The sequence below is a fragment of the Hyperolius riggenbachi genome, chromosome 2 (genome assembly GCF_040937935.1).
Source record: "Hyperolius riggenbachi isolate aHypRig1 chromosome 2, aHypRig1.pri, whole genome shotgun sequence".
NCBI lineage: Eukaryota > Metazoa > Chordata > Amphibia > Anura > Hyperoliidae > Hyperolius > Hyperolius riggenbachi.
Window position 1 is genome coordinate 38247897 of NC_090647.1, and position 17623 is coordinate 38265519.

At 45.0% G+C, this 17623-nt stretch overlaps 1 protein-coding gene across 1 annotated transcript in view; it reads left to right on the forward strand.

The window, feature by feature from the left end:
- EMSY (EMSY transcriptional repressor, BRCA2 interacting) overlaps nt 1–17623 on the forward strand; it is a 72613-nt gene that overhangs the window by 17032 nt on the left and 37958 nt on the right. The window contains exons 4-8 of the mRNA XM_068266656.1: nt 1193–1368; nt 2904–3056; nt 5934–6193; nt 12557–12827; nt 16914–17165. Of these exons, the coding sequence (XP_068122757.1) occupies nt 1193–1368; nt 2904–3056; nt 5934–6193; nt 12557–12827; nt 16914–17165 (1112 nt within the window). The remainder of the gene's footprint in view (nt 1–1192; nt 1369–2903; nt 3057–5933; nt 6194–12556; nt 12828–16913; nt 17166–17623) is intronic.

Genomic DNA, 17623 nt, shown 5'->3' on the forward strand with positions numbered 1-17623 from the left:
AAAACCCACCTCAGGTTCTCTTGAAAACCCACACTCCTTTTTAGGCTTTAAAACTAAACAGTACTAATGACCCTTTGAACTTTCCTGCAGTAAAACCTTATCTAAAGCGCTTAATTTTTTACAATAATTATGTATAAATGATTTAGTCAGTGTTTGCCCATTGTAAATCTTTTAAATCCCTGATTTACATTCTGACATTTTTACTGCTGGCCGGTGATGTAGCTGCTGCATGGGTTTTTGGCAGTTGGAAACAGCTGTAAACAGCTACTTCCCACAATGCAGCAAGGTTCACAGACAGGAAACTGCCAGGAGTACCGCGGTCCTCAGAGTTTCTTGTGGGAGGGGTTTTACCACAATATCAGTCATACAGCGCCCCCTGATGGTCTGTTTGTGAAAAGGAAAAGATTTCTCATGTAAAAGGGGGTTTCCGCTACTGATTGGAATAAAGTTCAATTCTTGGTCGGAGTTTCTCTTTAAGTGCTTCAGAAAACAGGACTGTGTTCTACGTTGAATAGCTCAGAGATGCTCTTTTACATAGATGGCAATTCTTTCTGTACTGGAAACCATGACGCTCTTTTCTTTGGTACTAATATTCTATTTCTTAGCTGTACTACACATATAAATCATTATCTCATACGTTTATTTCTGCTTCAGGTTTGCTTAAAGTGCAATATCACTGTAGTTGCTAAACAATGTATTATAATGCAGGCGTATTACATACAGGTGTAATGACTCCTCTCTTCAGCCTTATCCCATAAGCCTACATGAAGCTCGGCACAGGCATACACTGGGGTGGTGTGATGATTCACTCTCTGCCAGTTGTATCACCATCATGTAATGGGGTCACCAATCACCCCTTCCTTTTAAATAATACCAGTTGCCTGGCTGTCCTGCTGATACTCTGCCTCTAATACTTTTTGCCATAGCCCCTGAACAAGCATGCAGCAGATCAGATGTTTCTAACATTGTCAGATCTGACAAGATTTGGCTGCATGCTTGTTTCTGGTGTTATTCAGACACTAATGCAGCCAAATAGACCACCTAGGCTGCCAGGCAACTGGTATTGCTTAAAAGGAAATAAACATGGAAGCCTCCATATTTTTCTCACTACAGTTGCCCTTTTTCTTTGTTGTATTTGAGCATTCCTATTTTCGTATGCATTTTGCGCTTTTTGTCTCTTGCCATTTTATAGCATGTCTGGTCCGAACAGTTCCTCGGAGTGGTCCATTGAGGGTAGGAGGCTGGTGCCTTTGATGCCACGCTTGGTACCGCAGACTGCTTTCACAGCCACTGCCAACGCCATCGCCAATGCTGCCGGCCAGCATAACTCCAGCCTGCCGGACCCCGCTGAGACCGGGAACAAGGAAGGTGAGGAAGGTGGTATATCTTTATCTCCTTCAGTGATGTTATTATGGTGGGTTGGATATATAATGGTGTGAGATGGTGCCCACTCTGGGAACACAGCAGTACCCCAGTAGAATATATTATTGCATTGGCTGTGCTATTTCATTATTTTTTTGTAGTTTTGTGCATAGCAATAAACGTAAAATACCTTCTGCACTAATGACCCTTCTGTTTTGTACCAGTGACTGCAGCAGTAGATTGTAGCAGCAGCAATACAAAGCTGTGTCATTACAAGTTATAGGAAGTGTCGGGGACATTAGTAACATTTATAGCTGCTATACAGGTGAAACTCTAAAAATTAGAATATCGTGCAGAAGTCCATTTATTTCAGTCATTCAACTTAAAATGTGAAAGTAATACATGTAATTGGATCCCTTTGCAGGTGATTTGGATGAATAAGCTGATTAGTGTCTGACACTTTGAGCCTAGAATATTGAACATTTTCACAATATTCTAAAGGGCTGAGATTTTGATGTTTGTGTTCTCATAAGCTTTAAGCCATAATCATCAAAATAATATAAAAAAAAATGCTTGAAATATCTCGCTTTGCATGTAATGAGTCTATTTCATATGTTTCTCCTTAAAGAAAACCTGTAACGACAAAAAGTTCCCCTGGGGGGTACTCACCTCGGGTGGGGGAAGCCTCCAGATCCTATTGAGGCTTTCCCCGTCCTCCTCGGTCCCACGGCAGTGGCAAAAAAGCTCCCTGAACAGCGGAGATGTTAATATTTACCTTCCCTGGCTCCAGCGGAGGCGCTGTTGCGGCTCTCCGCTCGGAGATAGGCGGAAATAGCCGATCGTTTTCTGTCCGCTCTACTGCGCAGGCTCAAGTCTCCTGCACCTGCGTAGTAGAGCGGACCCGACAGTGATCGGCTATTTCCACTTATCTCCATGCTGAGAGCCGCAACAGCGCCCCCGCTGGAGCCAGGGAAGGTAAATATATCAAGCCTTGTCGAGCGAGGATTGCGGAACGCTTCGGGGGAGCCAGCGCTGGATTGCCTGCAGCTACAGGGGAGGGGGAAGCCTCATTGGGACCCTGAGGTTTCCCCCTCCCGAGGGGGAACTTTTTTTTTGTTACAGAGTCTCTAAGTTGAATTACTGAAATAAGTGGAGTATTGCACGATATTCTTATTTTTCGAGTTTTACCTGTAGATGTCGGTGTTTGATGGAGGCCTGAGGCTGAGTACACACATCCATTTTTGATTGGCCAATTTTACCTCTTTCATGTAGAATGAGGGCCAACAGATTTTTAAATTCTATAAACAGATTGGGAAGTAAGCTCTTACTACATGGGCGTGGTAAAGTTGGCCAATCACTGCCCAATCAAAATTGGATGTGTGTATGCAACCTTAGGAGGGTTTTGGCCACAGTCAAAGATAACAAGGCCACTAGTTCTGTAAATTGATGTTCCAGTGCAGCTCTGCCTCTGCTTCAGCTGTAGAATCCTTTACTTGAAGGTTTTCAGTTTTACTAACGGCTTTGCTTGTTGTTTCTCCTAGTGGTGGTATGCTATTCTTACACAAGTACGACGTCTACGCCCACCTCCACCCCGGTGCCCAGCGGAAGCGTAGCCACCGTCAAGTCTCCTCGGCCTGCTAGCCCCGCCTCCAATGTGGTGGTCCTGCCCAGCGGTAGCACAGTGTATGTGAAAAGTAAGTGCCTGCCATTCTGCAGACTGGATTCAGATTCGAGTCAACCAGATTCAACCAGATTGTTTGGAGTTGGGCACCAGGAAAGCTTTGATGAGTGGTGGTTAGATATTAGGAAGTTACGGTTTTCAAGGGAACCTTAAAGAGACTCTGTAATAAAATGTTCATCCTTATTTCTTCTATCCTATAAGTTCCTATACCTGTTCTAATGTGCTCTGTCTTACTGCAGCCTTTCCTAGTTGCACAGTAGCTGTATTATCTCTTATAAAATCTAATCTTCTTTCCTTTGTCGGGCTCAGGCACTCAGGCAGGAATGTGCTGCTCTGCTTGTGATAGGATAGAAGCTATACACACCCTCTCAACGCCCCCTGCAGGCTCTGTGTGAGACACAGACCGAGCTCCTCTCAGCCTATCACTAGTTTTTAGCAGCCATGTCTTTTGTTTGTAAACACTGCCTAAAACTGGCAATTACAAGCCAGGATTGCAGCAGGGAGGTGCAGAAACAGCACAGAGGGGCCCAGGAGAAAATAATGAATAGCATGGTATGCTTTTTATTGTAAGAATTTTAGAGTACAGATTCCCTTTAACCTCCCTAGCAGTATTGACTGTTATGCACGTCAATACAAATCATGCTGCGAACAGTATTGCAGTGCATAAACGTCATTACTCTGCTGCACTGTATACTAGACCCTCGCAGTACTGACGTGCATACACGGTAATAACTCTGCTGCACTGTATACTAGACCCTCGCAGTACTGACGTGCATACACGGTAATAACTCTGCTGCACTGTATACTAGACCCTCGCAGTACTGACGTGCATACACGGTAATAACTCTGCTGCACTGTACACTAGACCCTTGCTTGACACATTTTAGCAAGTTACAGGAAAAGGTTATGAAAAATAATTGGATCACTTTTTGCACAGAAATCCTTGGGAAATTGAGCGCCAGGGTGGTTAAAGTGCAACAGAACTCGTAGGACAAAAGGAAAATACAGAGAAATGCACCCTGTATGTACTAAGAGAGTTTAGCCTGTCTAATTCCCTCTCATCTGTGACTAAGCACAAGTTGTCATTTGATCTCTCAGCTTTGTCAGCTGACTGCCACTACAGAGAAGTAATTGGTAAACACAGGATGTGAACAATATCTCTGCTTCCATGAATGCAGGAAGTAGACACACTGCAGATTTATTGTAGTTTTTGTATCAGTTGTTACAAAGAGGTTTTTCTTTAAATGTTATTATGCTGTTGCTTATCTTTTAGAGCAGAGAGGAAGTTCTGAGTTTAGGTCCGCTTTAAGGTTTCTTAAAATAAAATGTAAAAAAATTACAAAGCTGAGGGCTGCAGGTTTTTATTTTAACCACTTGATGGCAGCAGAGCTTTCATTTTTGCTCGCATTTAAAGCGGACCTGAATTTAGAACGTTCTCTCTTCTATAAAAGGGATGTAACAGCATAATAACATTTAAACAAAAAACATTTCTTTGTTACAGCTGATAAAACTCCTAAAATAAATCTGCAGTGTGTCTACTTCCTGATTACTGGAAGCAGACATATTGTTGTTAATATATATATTGTGGGTACTGTCCTTTAAAGAGAATCTGTACTCTAAAATTCTTACAATAAAAAGCCTACCATTCTATTCATTGTGTTCTCCTGGGCCCCTCTGTGCTGTTTCTGCCACTCCCTGCTGCAATCCTGGCTTGTAATTACCAGTTTTAGGCAGTGTTTACAAACAAAAGACATGGCAAATGATAGGCTGAGAACAGCTAGGTCTGTGACTCACGCAGAGCTTGGAGAGGGTGTTTAAAGCTTCTGCCTATCATAAGCAGTGCTGCACATTCCACACATTCCAGCCTGAGCCTGATAGAGCCGAGGAAAGAAGATGAGATTTATTACAGAGACAGTGCAGCTAGAAAAGGCTGCAGTATGCCAGAACACAGTAGAACAGGTATAGGAACTTATAGGATAGAAGAAATAAGGCTCAACATTTTGTTACAGAGTCTCTTTAAAACTTAAAGGCAAAAAAGTACAGTCCATGTAGCGGGTGTTCCGCTATATCCATATAATCTGTTGCAATAAGTACTGGACTTTACGTAATATATCAAAAAAATTGCGCAAAAATGCCAATTCAACCATTATGTCAATTTTACTAATGTGGTCCTTTTTTTTTTTTTTTTTTTTCTGCCATTCAAACAATTTGAATAAGCCTTTATTGAGCCCCTTTATTCAAGCTACACGGATTTTTCATGTCAAGTTGTGTGTTTTGTATCCATAAAGTGTTTGTACTAGCTTTGAGACACTGCATTTTTGCACATATTTTTTTTCTTTTCTTAATATTACATAAAGTCCAGTACTTATTGCAACAGCAGACATATTGTTAACAGCCTGTGCTTTCAAATGAGCTTATTTGCCATGTCTGCCGTGGCAGACGTGACACAGGGGAGAGATCAATTACAACTTGTGCTTAGTCACAGATGAGGGGGAATCAGACAGGCTAAACTCTCTAAATACACACAGGGTGCATTTCTCTGTTTTCCTTTTGTCTCCTTTTGTCTTGTGCACTTTAACAAATTTCTGCTAAGTAATGCTTGGGGGTTAAAGTTAATTGAAACTGTCTTTTATTATGTGCAATCATGTTTTTGAGTAATAGAGACCGAACATTTTGATTGCATTGATATGATTATTTTTGAAGCAGTTAAATAATCTTACATACATGTTAAAAACTCATGGTTATATGATTGCATTTAACTTTTTTTTCCATGTGTGGTCTGTATTAGACTGCTGCAGATTTACTTTATCAGAAAAGATAGCCAGAGATTAATGCTGACATGTGGAAATGCAACAATCTGAGTGTATGAATTACTTTTTTTTCCTATCAGGTGTCAATTGCTCAGACGACGATGAGAAGCCTCGCAAGCGGCGGCGGACGAATTCCAGCAGCTCGTCCCCCGTAGTCCTCAAAGATGTCCCTAAGCCCACCACGCCGGTATCAAAAACCATCACGGTGCCTGTCACGGCCAGCCCGAAAATGAGCAACATCATGCAGAGCATCGCTAACTCCCTGCCGCCACACATGTCTCCGGTGAAGATCACCTTCACCAAACCCACCACACAAACCACCAACACCTCCACCCAGAAGGTCAGTGTCTCAGGTGGCAGCAGAAGTGCGAGAGGTCCTATAATATAAATAAGTGGTGTGACCGATATTGGTCAAGACTTCTGCTGAAATCATGCCTGACATTTACTAGTGCAGGGTAGTAGAGCAGATAAACTATCGATAACTAGAAATATTGATCGTTTACCTGATCAACCAGATAGTGTATCCGTTGTACCTGTGGCTGGGTAGTGTAATGGTTAAGGGCTCTGCCTCTGACACAGGAGACCAGGGTTTGAATCTTGGCTCTGCCTTTTTAGTAAGCCAGTAGGAGACCTTGGGCAAGTCTCCCTAACACTGCTACTGCCTATAGAGCGCGTCCTAGTGGCTGCAGCTCTGGTGTTTTGAGTCTGCCAGGAGAAAAGTGTGATATACTGAATATACTCGAGTATAAGTCTAGAAATGTAGGTCTGAGTCTGTTCATAAAAGTATAGGGGTCGACTTCGAGTCACAGGCAACACTGAGCACACTGAGTTATGTGTGTACTAATAGTGTGTGTACTAATAGTGACTTTTGCAGCAATTACCCAGTGGTAAGTTTATACTTTCAGGAAAGGAAAACCAAGAAAACACAGGTCTGAAAGTCCTGGCCACAACAATTAACAAGGAACGGTGCAGGGAGGGAAGTGAATAATTGCAGCACTTGGGGGCCTGGAGGAGGTATTGGCTTCAGATAAGGGACAGGAGGGGCTAATGGCTGTAATACTATATGCAGTGCAGTCATTAACCCCTCCTGAGCCCCAAGTGCAGCCATTAACTTTACTGGATAGACTTATACTTGAGTCACTAAAAAAATCCAGCTTAACCTCCTTGGCGGTTTTCCCGACCTGAGCTCGGGGTAGAAAAAAGAAGCTGCTAGGGGTGATCCCGAGCTCAGGTCTGGGTAGGGAGTGCAGCGCTGTACCTGCAAATGTGGAGTCCTGCGTAGCGGGACTCCAGCGCCTCTCTCTGGCAGTGTGGGGTCTTTATTTGGCCGCTGGGATCCCCATGTCCCCTCTATTCTTCCGGGGACCTGGTGGCCAATCGGAGCGGCGGCGTGATGTCATTGGGGCGGGGCTAATATTTAAAACTAACTTCTCTATATTAGAGAAATATAGAGAAGTTTGTTTATGTATATTAACGAACTTAATGGACAAAGTGAAAACTGCAGCGCTGGAGCCCAGGAAGGTGAATTTTTTTATTCTGCTGCAGATCTCCCTGCCAGAATGATTTTTTTTTCAGGTTTTAGGGTCTGAAAGAGTGGAAAAAAATTGCACCTCTTTTAGACCCTAAAATCTGGAAAGAATCAGAACGGCAAGGGGGTTAAAGGAAACCAGAGATGAACTCTTTGGCACAAAATAAACATATCCCCCGATAGATTTTACAAAATAACTGCTATACCTGGTATTTTCTTAAAACTCCACGCAAAACACAGTTCCTCAGAAAAGCATATTACCGTATATACTCGCATATAAGCCGAATTTTTGACCCAAAAAAAAGTGCTCAAAAGTTCCTCCTTCGGCTTATATGCGAGTCATGTACTTGGTCCACACTTCCCAGCTGTTTTATGCACACAGATGGTGTTTGCAGTAATAACTGTCCCGCGGGCCTGCTGTTGCTACACTAGAGCGGAGTGGAGTGGAGAGAGAAGCATTTTGTGCGCACTGGGAATCCCCGATGTGTCTGTGCCTGCCCCCCCCCCCTCGCAACATGATGTTGAGTGTGCAGCTAAAGGATAACTGACCTGTGTCCCCGTTGGCAGGAGCAGGGATTGAAGCATACCGTGCGCACTACGGAACCTGCTGTGTTGGATGTCTGTGCTCGCCTCCCGTGTGATATGTGGAGCATGTAGCAATAGGACGGCTGACCAGTGTCTCTCCCCACGCCCCCATTGTCGCAGGAGCGGAGAGCAACAGCATCACGTGTTTCGCCAGGGATCCCCGTACCTCTCTGATGGGCTGACTGTGTCTCCTATCTATGACGCCATCTAGTGGCGTCTTGAGGCACAATAACAGAGACACACGGAGAAACTAAAGAGGGATTCTCGGCACTCCAAGTGACGCTATTGCTCTCTCCACCGCAACCATCACAACGGGGACACTGGTCAATCATCCTATTGCCCCCCACACCGAACACAGTGGGGATCCCCAATACACACGGTATGCTTCTATCTCTGCTTCTGTCACAACGGGGACTGTGAAAGTCACTTACTTATCAATACACCAAGATTTCAAAAATACGTCAGGAGATGAAAAGAAAAACAAGATATGGCTTTATTCAAAAATATCACATGTATACATGCGGGAAACCAAGTAAGCCTAGTAAAAGGATTCAGGCAGTTAAGGTTTCTGGCTTCACTTCCGCCGTGCATTGGCTCTTATACCCCAAAGTACGTAGGCATGATGTAGTTTTACGTGTCCAATAATAAATGCATGTCTCTAAGAGTTTTTTCTTCTTTGCACAGAAGGGGAGGAGATTTCCCATAGCATAACACCTGGTATTGTTTTCAAAACTGAGTCCATTCTCTCAAGGATACTTTCAAGATTTTAGCTTGTGGGAATTGAAGCATCCTACGATGGGAGTTTTGCAGTGCCAGGCGCAGCTTGTCTGTTACACATTCCTGAAAGATAAAAGGTTCACACAGTACTAGCTCTTGGCTAAAGCATGTCAGCAATAAGATTCTGAGTCTAATGTTAAAGGGTAACTCTGTTCATCTGTGTTACATTGGCCTTATGAAACATTAGTGTCACCTTATATCTATTAAGTGCATATATATAAAACTTGGATTAACATACAGCTATGACATTAACAGGACACAGGTCAGTTATCCTATTGCCACATGCCACACATCATGTTGCAAGGATAGACACAGGGCACAGGATCCACAGCACTGCATAATAGCTACTAGAAATGGCTTAATAGAAATGTAATACGACATGGTGTAACAGTTACTATAACATATTAGATTTGGTGAATAATCTGTATCGATGGTTTTGATGTAGGGGAACCACCAATCTGTTGTCACCAGAGAATTTGTCAAAGCGTGACTCGTGCCTGTTATAAAATCCGCTTTATAGCAATCTGTATTGACAAAAAATAAAGAGTTGTAGTCAATGGATCTTATTCAAAATGGGTGACTGTTAGCAGTGGGGTACCACATGGGTCAGTACTGGGTCCAGTGCTCTTCAATGTATTTATTAATGACCTAGTAGATGCAGTAGAAAGTAATGTTGCTATTTTTGAAGATAATACAAAATTGTCCAGAATCATCAACTCTCAAAAAGATAGTGTCATCTTGCAACAGGATCTGGATAAGATGGCTATATGGGCACATACATGGCAGATGAGATTCAATGATGAAAAATGTAAAGCCATGCTTTTTGGTTGTACCCATGGACTAGCACCATACAAAATAAATGGGATACAGTTGGGGACATCAAACTTGAAGATAAACTTGGAAATAAAAACTCGAGATGCTAGCATAATATTGCCCCTGTTTAACTCTCTAGTAAGGCCACATCTGGAATATGGAATTCAGTTCTGGGCACCACATTACAAAAAAGATATTGCAGTTTTAGAGCAGGTGCAGAGATGAGCAACAAAATTGATACGTGGGATGGAAGGTCTCGCTTACCAAGAAAGGTTAGATAAACTGGGTTTATTTAGTCTGGAGAAAAGACGCCTTAGAGGGGATCTAATTAACATGTATAAATACATCAGAGGGCAATATAATAGCTTGGCGGATGAGCTTTTTGTCCCTAGGCCTTCTCAAAGGACTAGAGGACATGATCTGCACATGGAGGAAAAACGTTTCAGCCATTTATTTAGGAAAGGGTTCTTTACAGTAAGAGTGATTAAAATGTGGAATGCATTGCCACAGGAAGTCGTTATGGTAAATTCTATATCTGCATTTAAAGGGAGCTTAGATGCTTTCCTTGCATTTAAAGACATCCATGGCTACAATTACTAGGTAATGCCCAGGGGTGTTGATTCAGGGATTTTATCTGATTTTCATCTGGAGTCAGGAAGGAATTTTTTCCCTTTTGGGGCTAATTGGACCATGTCTTGTAAGGGTTTTTTCGCCTTCCTCTGGATCAACAGGGATATGTGAGGGAGCAGTAGGCCTGAACGATTTTAGGAAAAGATTGAATTGAACGATTTCAATCAGAAATTGAGATTTCGATTCATGATTTTATTCAAATCAAGCTTTAGACCAAGTCAAGAGTCAACGAGGGCCGGCGGAGAGGTCATCATGTCGCCTATCCCTTGTTTCACCATGCGGCACTTATTATGGGGGTATGAGTCATGTCCCAGAGGCGGTGGGGACAGTTAATATTAGGCATGGGGTAGGTAGGGTAAAGGTAAGCAGTGGGGAGATTTACACTGATACACTCACTGATACACACGCACACACTTAATTCTCCATCTCGCAGCACTCACTGATACACACACACACACACACTTCATCTTGCAGCACTCACTGATACACACATCCTGCAGTACACATTGAAATGCACATACACATACTTATCCACACACACACACTGATAGACACAGTCACACACTTCAGTCTTGCCTACTGAATCTCCCCCACGCTGTGCAGATAGATCCATGTGCTCTCTCCTGTACTTTGTGACAACTTCTGGAAGGGGGAGGAGGAAGGGAATTCCTTCTCTGCTCCCTGCTAGGCACTGAGCTGCTTTGAAATGCGGAGGAAAAGTCAGAACAGACAATAGCCTGGTTAGCCTGGTTTACCTTAAAGGGGCACTATGGCGAAAAATTATGTTTTACAGTCACTGTACTATGCATAGCTGTTTGTAGAGCATAGTAGTTAACATGTAGTGAGTCACAGGTTTTTTTTTTCTAAAACACTGACATCAGCATGTTATACATTTGCAGTCACGTCGGCAGAAGTACCTTTCTGACGCGACTCAGCCTGATCCATGTAGCTGTAGGAGGCATCTTTCCCTGTTGCTGTAACTGACTCCCCTCTCTGCAGCGCTGGAAGGTTTGTTCTAAATTTCAACTGCACGATCGTGCAGTTATACTGTTCCCCCATGTGCCGTAAAGAGTAGCAGCTTTTCTGCTGTGAGGGGAGTGGAAAGCACCCTCCCTCTTAGGTGGGACGCAACTGCGTGTGAGGAGGACTGTGGAGGAACGCATCATCATTACTGATGAAGCTGCCCGGCACGGACCACTGTAGCGAAGCTGGCATAGAAACGGACACCTAATGTTGTCAGTTTCCATGGCTACCAGGCTTCTCTCTGTGAAGTGCGCAGACAGAGCGGCGGCGGCTTGCAGAGCAGACACAAGCGCTGTAGCTGTGTCCTGCTAATTAATTGTACAGTAGTTGTGATTGTTTTTTTTTTTTTTTTTGTGGTGAAATTTTTTTTTTTTACCCAATCGTTTTTTCAGTATTTTTTTTCTAAAGCAAATTGCAGGTAGTTATTCAGCAGAGTTATAAAAAAAAAAAAAAAAAATGAATAACTACCTGCAATTTGCTTTAGAAAGAAAACCTTCCAGCGCTGCAGAGAGGGGAGTCAGTTACAGCAACAGGGAAAGATGCCTCCTACAGCTACATGGATCAGGCTGAGTCGCGTCGGAAAGGTACTTCTGCCGACGTGACTGCAAATGTATAACATGCTGATGTCAGTGTTTTAGAAAAAAAACCCTGTGACTCACTACATGTTAACTACTATGCTCTACAAACAGCTATGCATAGTACAGTGACTGTAAAACATAATTTTTCGCCATAGTGCCCCTTTAACAGCCTTTGTCTCACTGTGATCTGCACCCCTCTGTGCAACATTAAACAATCCTTGAAGCAAATTAGTGTTTAACACCTAGGGTATGAGCTACACAGAGGGAGCGAGCGAGAGACTGTGGGCGGAGTCCCAGCTGAAGATGTAGCTAGGAGGAGAGAGAGGGCGATAGAGGCTGCCGCTGGGTCTGCTGAATGATGACAGGAGGAGGAGGAGAAGGTGGCAATAATTAGGCAGAAGTATAGAGATACTGCGCTGCCGCAGGGAGTGACAGCCGCCGCTATTTGTATATGTTGCGCACAGTGGGAGAAGGACACTGCTGAACTGCTGCTACTGCACAGCAAGAGGGCGCAGGTCAGCAAATATCGGCAAAAACCGCCACTTTGGCGATCACGGTATCGTCGCCTCTGTGATCGCTATTTCGATACAAAACCGATAAATCGTTCAGGCCTAAGGAGCAGGCTGGTGTTGTACTTTGTTCTCTGGTTGAACTTGATGGACGTATGTCTTTTTCTAACCCAAATAACTATGTAACTGTAATGATTATGTTGTGTTTCTTCTTTTTTTTTTTTTTTTCCTCTTCTTATTATACTTTATTCTCCTCACAGGTGATAATTGTAACCACTTCCCCAAGCTCCACCTTCGTCCCGAACATTTTATCGAAGTCCCACAACTATGCCGCAGTCACCAAACTGGTCCCCACATCTGTCATTACTTCCACCACTCAGAAGCCGCCGGTGGTTGTTAGCTCCGCCCACTCCACTGTCATCAGCAGCTCCAGTACCAGCGTGCCGCCTCCTCCTCTGTCCACCGGGGGCATTGCTGTCACCGCTGTGGTGTCCTCTACGCCGTCTCTGGTCATGTCCACAATGGCACAAGGTAAAGGGGCTCTCCACTGCAGAATGCGTCCAACAGACTTGCTGTGCTGAGGTTTTTATTAAAGTGGACCTGAACTCACACCACCTCTCTGCTTTTAAAGATGCACAACAGTATAATAACCTGTAAACAAAAAACATTTATTTGTTACAGCTGATACAAATCTTTTAAACTAAATCTGCACAGTTTCTACTTCCTGATTCATGGAAGCAGACATATTGTTTACAGCCTGTGCTTTCAAATGTGCTTATCTGCCATTTCTGCCATAGCAGTCATGTGACACGGAGGATCAAATTACAACTTGTGATTAGACACAAATGAGGGGGGATTAGACAGGCTAAACTTTCTAAATATATACAGGTGGATTTCTCTCTGTTTACCTTCTGTCCTGTGCAAGAGTTCAGGCCCACTTTAGAATAGTTTACATGTACCGTATTTTCCGGACCATAAGACGCACTTTTTCTCCCCCAAAAGTGGGGGGGAAAAGTACCTGCGTCTTATGGTCCAAATGTAACAATTGGGGCCAGCGCCAGGAACCCACACGTACACTGCGGTCAGATAGCTGATCCCTGCCGCCCACCGCACAATGCCACAGCGTATCACTCACTTTAATTGCAATTTCCACGTGGCCTCCTCCCATAGTCCTGCTTCAGATGCCAGCCATTAACGTGGGTGCGCTGTCCATCACGGCCGCTGCAGCGCCAGACACGCTGACCCCTGCAGTCACACTTCCACTTGGCCTGATGTTTCCGGGGTCAGGGTCGGCTGCCCTGCGCTTTTGCAACAAGTTTCCCCCTCCAGAGGTCTGGCTCACTCTTTCTGCGCTTTCCCCACTGCGCTGTCAGTCAGGGCCAAAAATGCTGATCCCCGTCGCCCATCGCAACAACGGGATCGCTAACTCTAGTGGCTGGATAGTGTAATGGTTAAGGGCTCTGCCTCTGATGTAGGAGTCCTGGGTTCAAATCCTGGCTCTTCCTACTCAGTAAGCCAGCACCTATTCAGTAAGGAGTTCATTGGGCAAGACTCCCTAACACTGCTACTGCCTACTGAGTGCGCTCTAGTGGCTGCCTCGCAAGCGCTTCGAGTCCGACAGGAGAAAGGCGCTATACAAAAAAAGCAATTATTATTATTATCTCCGGGCTTCTGCCTCCACATGTCCCTATGAGAAGCCGCCAGCCAATCAGGTGGGGACCGATGGTCCTGCGGGCGGGAGAAGGCTCTGCCATTCTGACCAATCACTGCACTCGCTGAGATCAGCGAGTGCAGTGATTGGCTAGAATGGCAGAGCCTGCCCCCGCCCGCAGGACCATCGGCCCCCACCTGATTGGCTGGCGGCTTCTCATAGGGACATGTGGTGGCAGAAGCCCGGAGATAGTTAGCGATCCCGCTGTTGCGATGGGCGACGGGGATCAGCATTTTTGGCCCTGACTGACAGCGCAGTGGGGAAAGCGCAGAAAGAGTGAGCCAGACCTCTGGAGGAGGAAACTTGTTGCAAAAGCGCAGGGCAGCCGACCCTGACCCCGGAAACATCAGGCCAAGTGGAAGTGTGACTGCAGGGGTCAGCGTGTCTGGCGCTGCAGCGGCCGTGATGGACAGCGTACCCACATCGGCCACCGGCATCTGAAGCAGGACTATGGGAGGAGGCCACGTGAAAATTGCAATTAAAGTGAGTGATACGCTGTGGCATTGTGCGTTGGGTGGAGATCTGATTGGCCGGTGTTCCCGGGCATCTGAAGGGGGCCATGTGGGAGATGTAGTAGCAGGCCACAGGACATCCACATAACAGAGAGGGGGACACAGAATAAACACCGGAAGGACATAGGGGGACACAGGACTGACATAGGAGGACAAAACAAGGGCTGAGTAGCACAAGGAGGGACACAAAAGGTACAAGGTAGACATAATTTGCGGGGAAAAGGTCCATAAGATGCCCCTGTGCCATGAACGCAACAGGAGAAGTATAGATTTTTTTTTCTCCTGATCTTTGTCCACAAAACCTGGGTGCGTCTTATGGTCCGGAGCGTCCGAAAAATAAGGTAAATAGCAGCATCTCAGTAATGTGTTTTACGCCAGGGGTCCCCAACCTTTTTTGAGCTAAGACAATACTTCCAAGCCCCAAAGGTTTTGGGGGGGGGGGGGGGGAAAGGGGCTTTTTGGGGTGGTATTAGTGGTCAGGATCGTTTGCTCTCACTATCCAAAATGCATGTTCATTTTCTACAGAGCGAAGGTGATGTTAATGGCACTGCCTCTTCCCTGTCTGACACAACCTGTGGCAGTGCGCAATAAACATATATGCATGCATTGTAGTGACAGAGATGATAATCACAATTCACTTGTGCTGCATGGAACCAAGTTGTTCCACATACCGTCAGCAGAAGTTAAAGGGGGGGGGGCTCATCTCAGCCACTCTATAATACAGGCATATACATTTTATTTTTGCACAGCACTACAAGTGGTGTTAATGGCAGTAAAATGAAAAGGGTAAAATCGCCAGCCAAACACATTTTAATACAATCGTGGCACCATCAGTGTATTTATTTTTACCTTACTGCAATGCAGCGGTTGAGATTTCTACACATCCTTTCTGCATGTGCTCCACATGCTGTCATTTTCTTTTAAAGCGGAACTCCAGTGAAAATTATGTATAAATGATTTAGCCAGTGTTTGCTCACTGTAAAATCTTTACTCTCCCTCATTTACATTCTGACATTTATCACATGGTTTTTACTATTGGCAGGTGATGTCAGCGGAAGGAGATGCTGCTTGCTTTTTTGGCGGTTGGAAACAGCTGTTATTTCCCACAATGCAACAGGGCTCCCACAGTGTGATGTTAGAACCATGGTTCTGACATCACACTGTGGGAGGGGTTTCACCAGAATATCAGCCACACAGCGCCCCCTGGTAATCCGTTTGAGAAAAGGTTAAGATTTCTCATGGGAAAGGGGGTATCAGCTACTGATTGGGACAAGGTTAAATTCTTGGTTACGGTTTCTCTTTAAAGGGACCCTAAACTGAGATGGGATATGGATGTTTCCTTTTAAACAATACCAGTTGCCTGGCAGTCCTGCTGATCTTTGCCTACAGTAGTGGCTGAATCACACACCTGAAACAAGCATGCAGCTAATCCAGTCAGACTTCAGTCAGAGCACCTGATTTGCATGCTTGTTCAGGGGCTGTGGCTGAAAGTATTAGAGATGCAGGCTAAGCAGGAGAGTCAGGCAACTGGTATTATTTTAAAAGGAAAAATGCATCTCCTTCTCAGTTAAGGTTCCCTTTAAGCAATGTCACGCTCTGCGCTTGTGCTGCGTGGTGTACGACCTTCTATCCATCCGCTCCAGCAGTGCTGCGAGACGTCCCATTATTGCTGCCCCCTCCCCTCCACCCTGATAGGCTATTGCAGGCGGAGGTCGGAAGTAGAAACTTTTGAGATGCAGTGGGCAGGGATACAGCCGCCGCATGCTGATCATGCTGCTGAGCCGCTCAGTACTGACCGCTGCACTTTACATGCAGACTGTGACTGACTGGGGGAGCACAGACCGGCTCATTGCAGGCTACGGCCCGGCATTGGGCCATGGACCAGGTGCTGGGGACCCCTGCTGTAAACTACGGCAACAGAGGAAAAAAAGTATAGTGCATTGTACTTGGAGAAATTCACATCTTATGTGTTTTTAGATATTACATACTTTCAAAATTGTTTCTTTAATATTTCAGCAACAGCATAAGGTAGGTGGAAGGGGCTACCGCTAATGGGTGAAAGCCAGCCAGCTTCTCCCTCACTACCTCCTCTGGGTGATGATGGGATAGGGGGAGGAGTCTGGACAGCACATAGACTGCTCGTCAGTCCAGCCAAGCAGTACCTGACATTCGCCCAGGAAGTCAGCATTGCAGATCCAGCTATCCAAGTAATAAAAATGAATAATGCAAAACGATTTAAGCGCAATTCAGAAAACGTACTCTGCAAATCATTATATTTTACTATAGACAGGCTAATTATTTCCCTGTAAGACTTTATGTTGGATATCAAGGAACTGTAATATGAATGTTGTTTAGTTTGTATTTTGCTGTCTTGACATCTGCTTGTCATTTTAGGTGTTCCAACCACAGCGGTGAAAGCTGCCTCCAACAGACTCCCATCCCCCAAGAGTCTGGTCGCCACCCCCAGCCAGATCCTGGCACAGTTTCCAAAGCACTACCAGCAGTCCCCGAAACACCAGATCCACCAGATCACGTCTCAAGCTCCGCCTCTGTCCCAGCCATCTACCATTACCACACCGGCCCCCACCCCTCAGCCGCAGGTGCCACCAGGGATGAAGCCCACCATACAGATAAAGCAGGAATCTGGTGAGTATAATGCTGTGGTGGGCATGCCAGTGCTAGTTGGCTTACCGCCCACCGTACAGTCTCCATTGTCCAATCTTATAACATCTGGACCACCTAAAATATCCATTCAAAGTATATTCACTTCATTTTCCCATCAACTAGATCACAGGTGTGGAACTCCAGGCCTGGAGGGCCAGATCCATGCCAGTGTTTAGGATGGACTGAGAAAGAGAGGAATGTGCTCTACCTGATGGACCCCACCTTTCCTGATTCAGTCCCATCAATTCATTTGAGCTGTGTCAAAAATATGTGAGGACCTTGGCCCTCAAAGGACTGGTTTGACATCCCTGAACTAGATGGATGTGGTATAATTGGAGAATGTTATATATCTGATAGGCAGTACAGTGGGAGATGGGCTATGTGAAATTGTGTTGCACGTCTAAAGGGGCCCATACACATAATGATTTTCCCGCCGATAC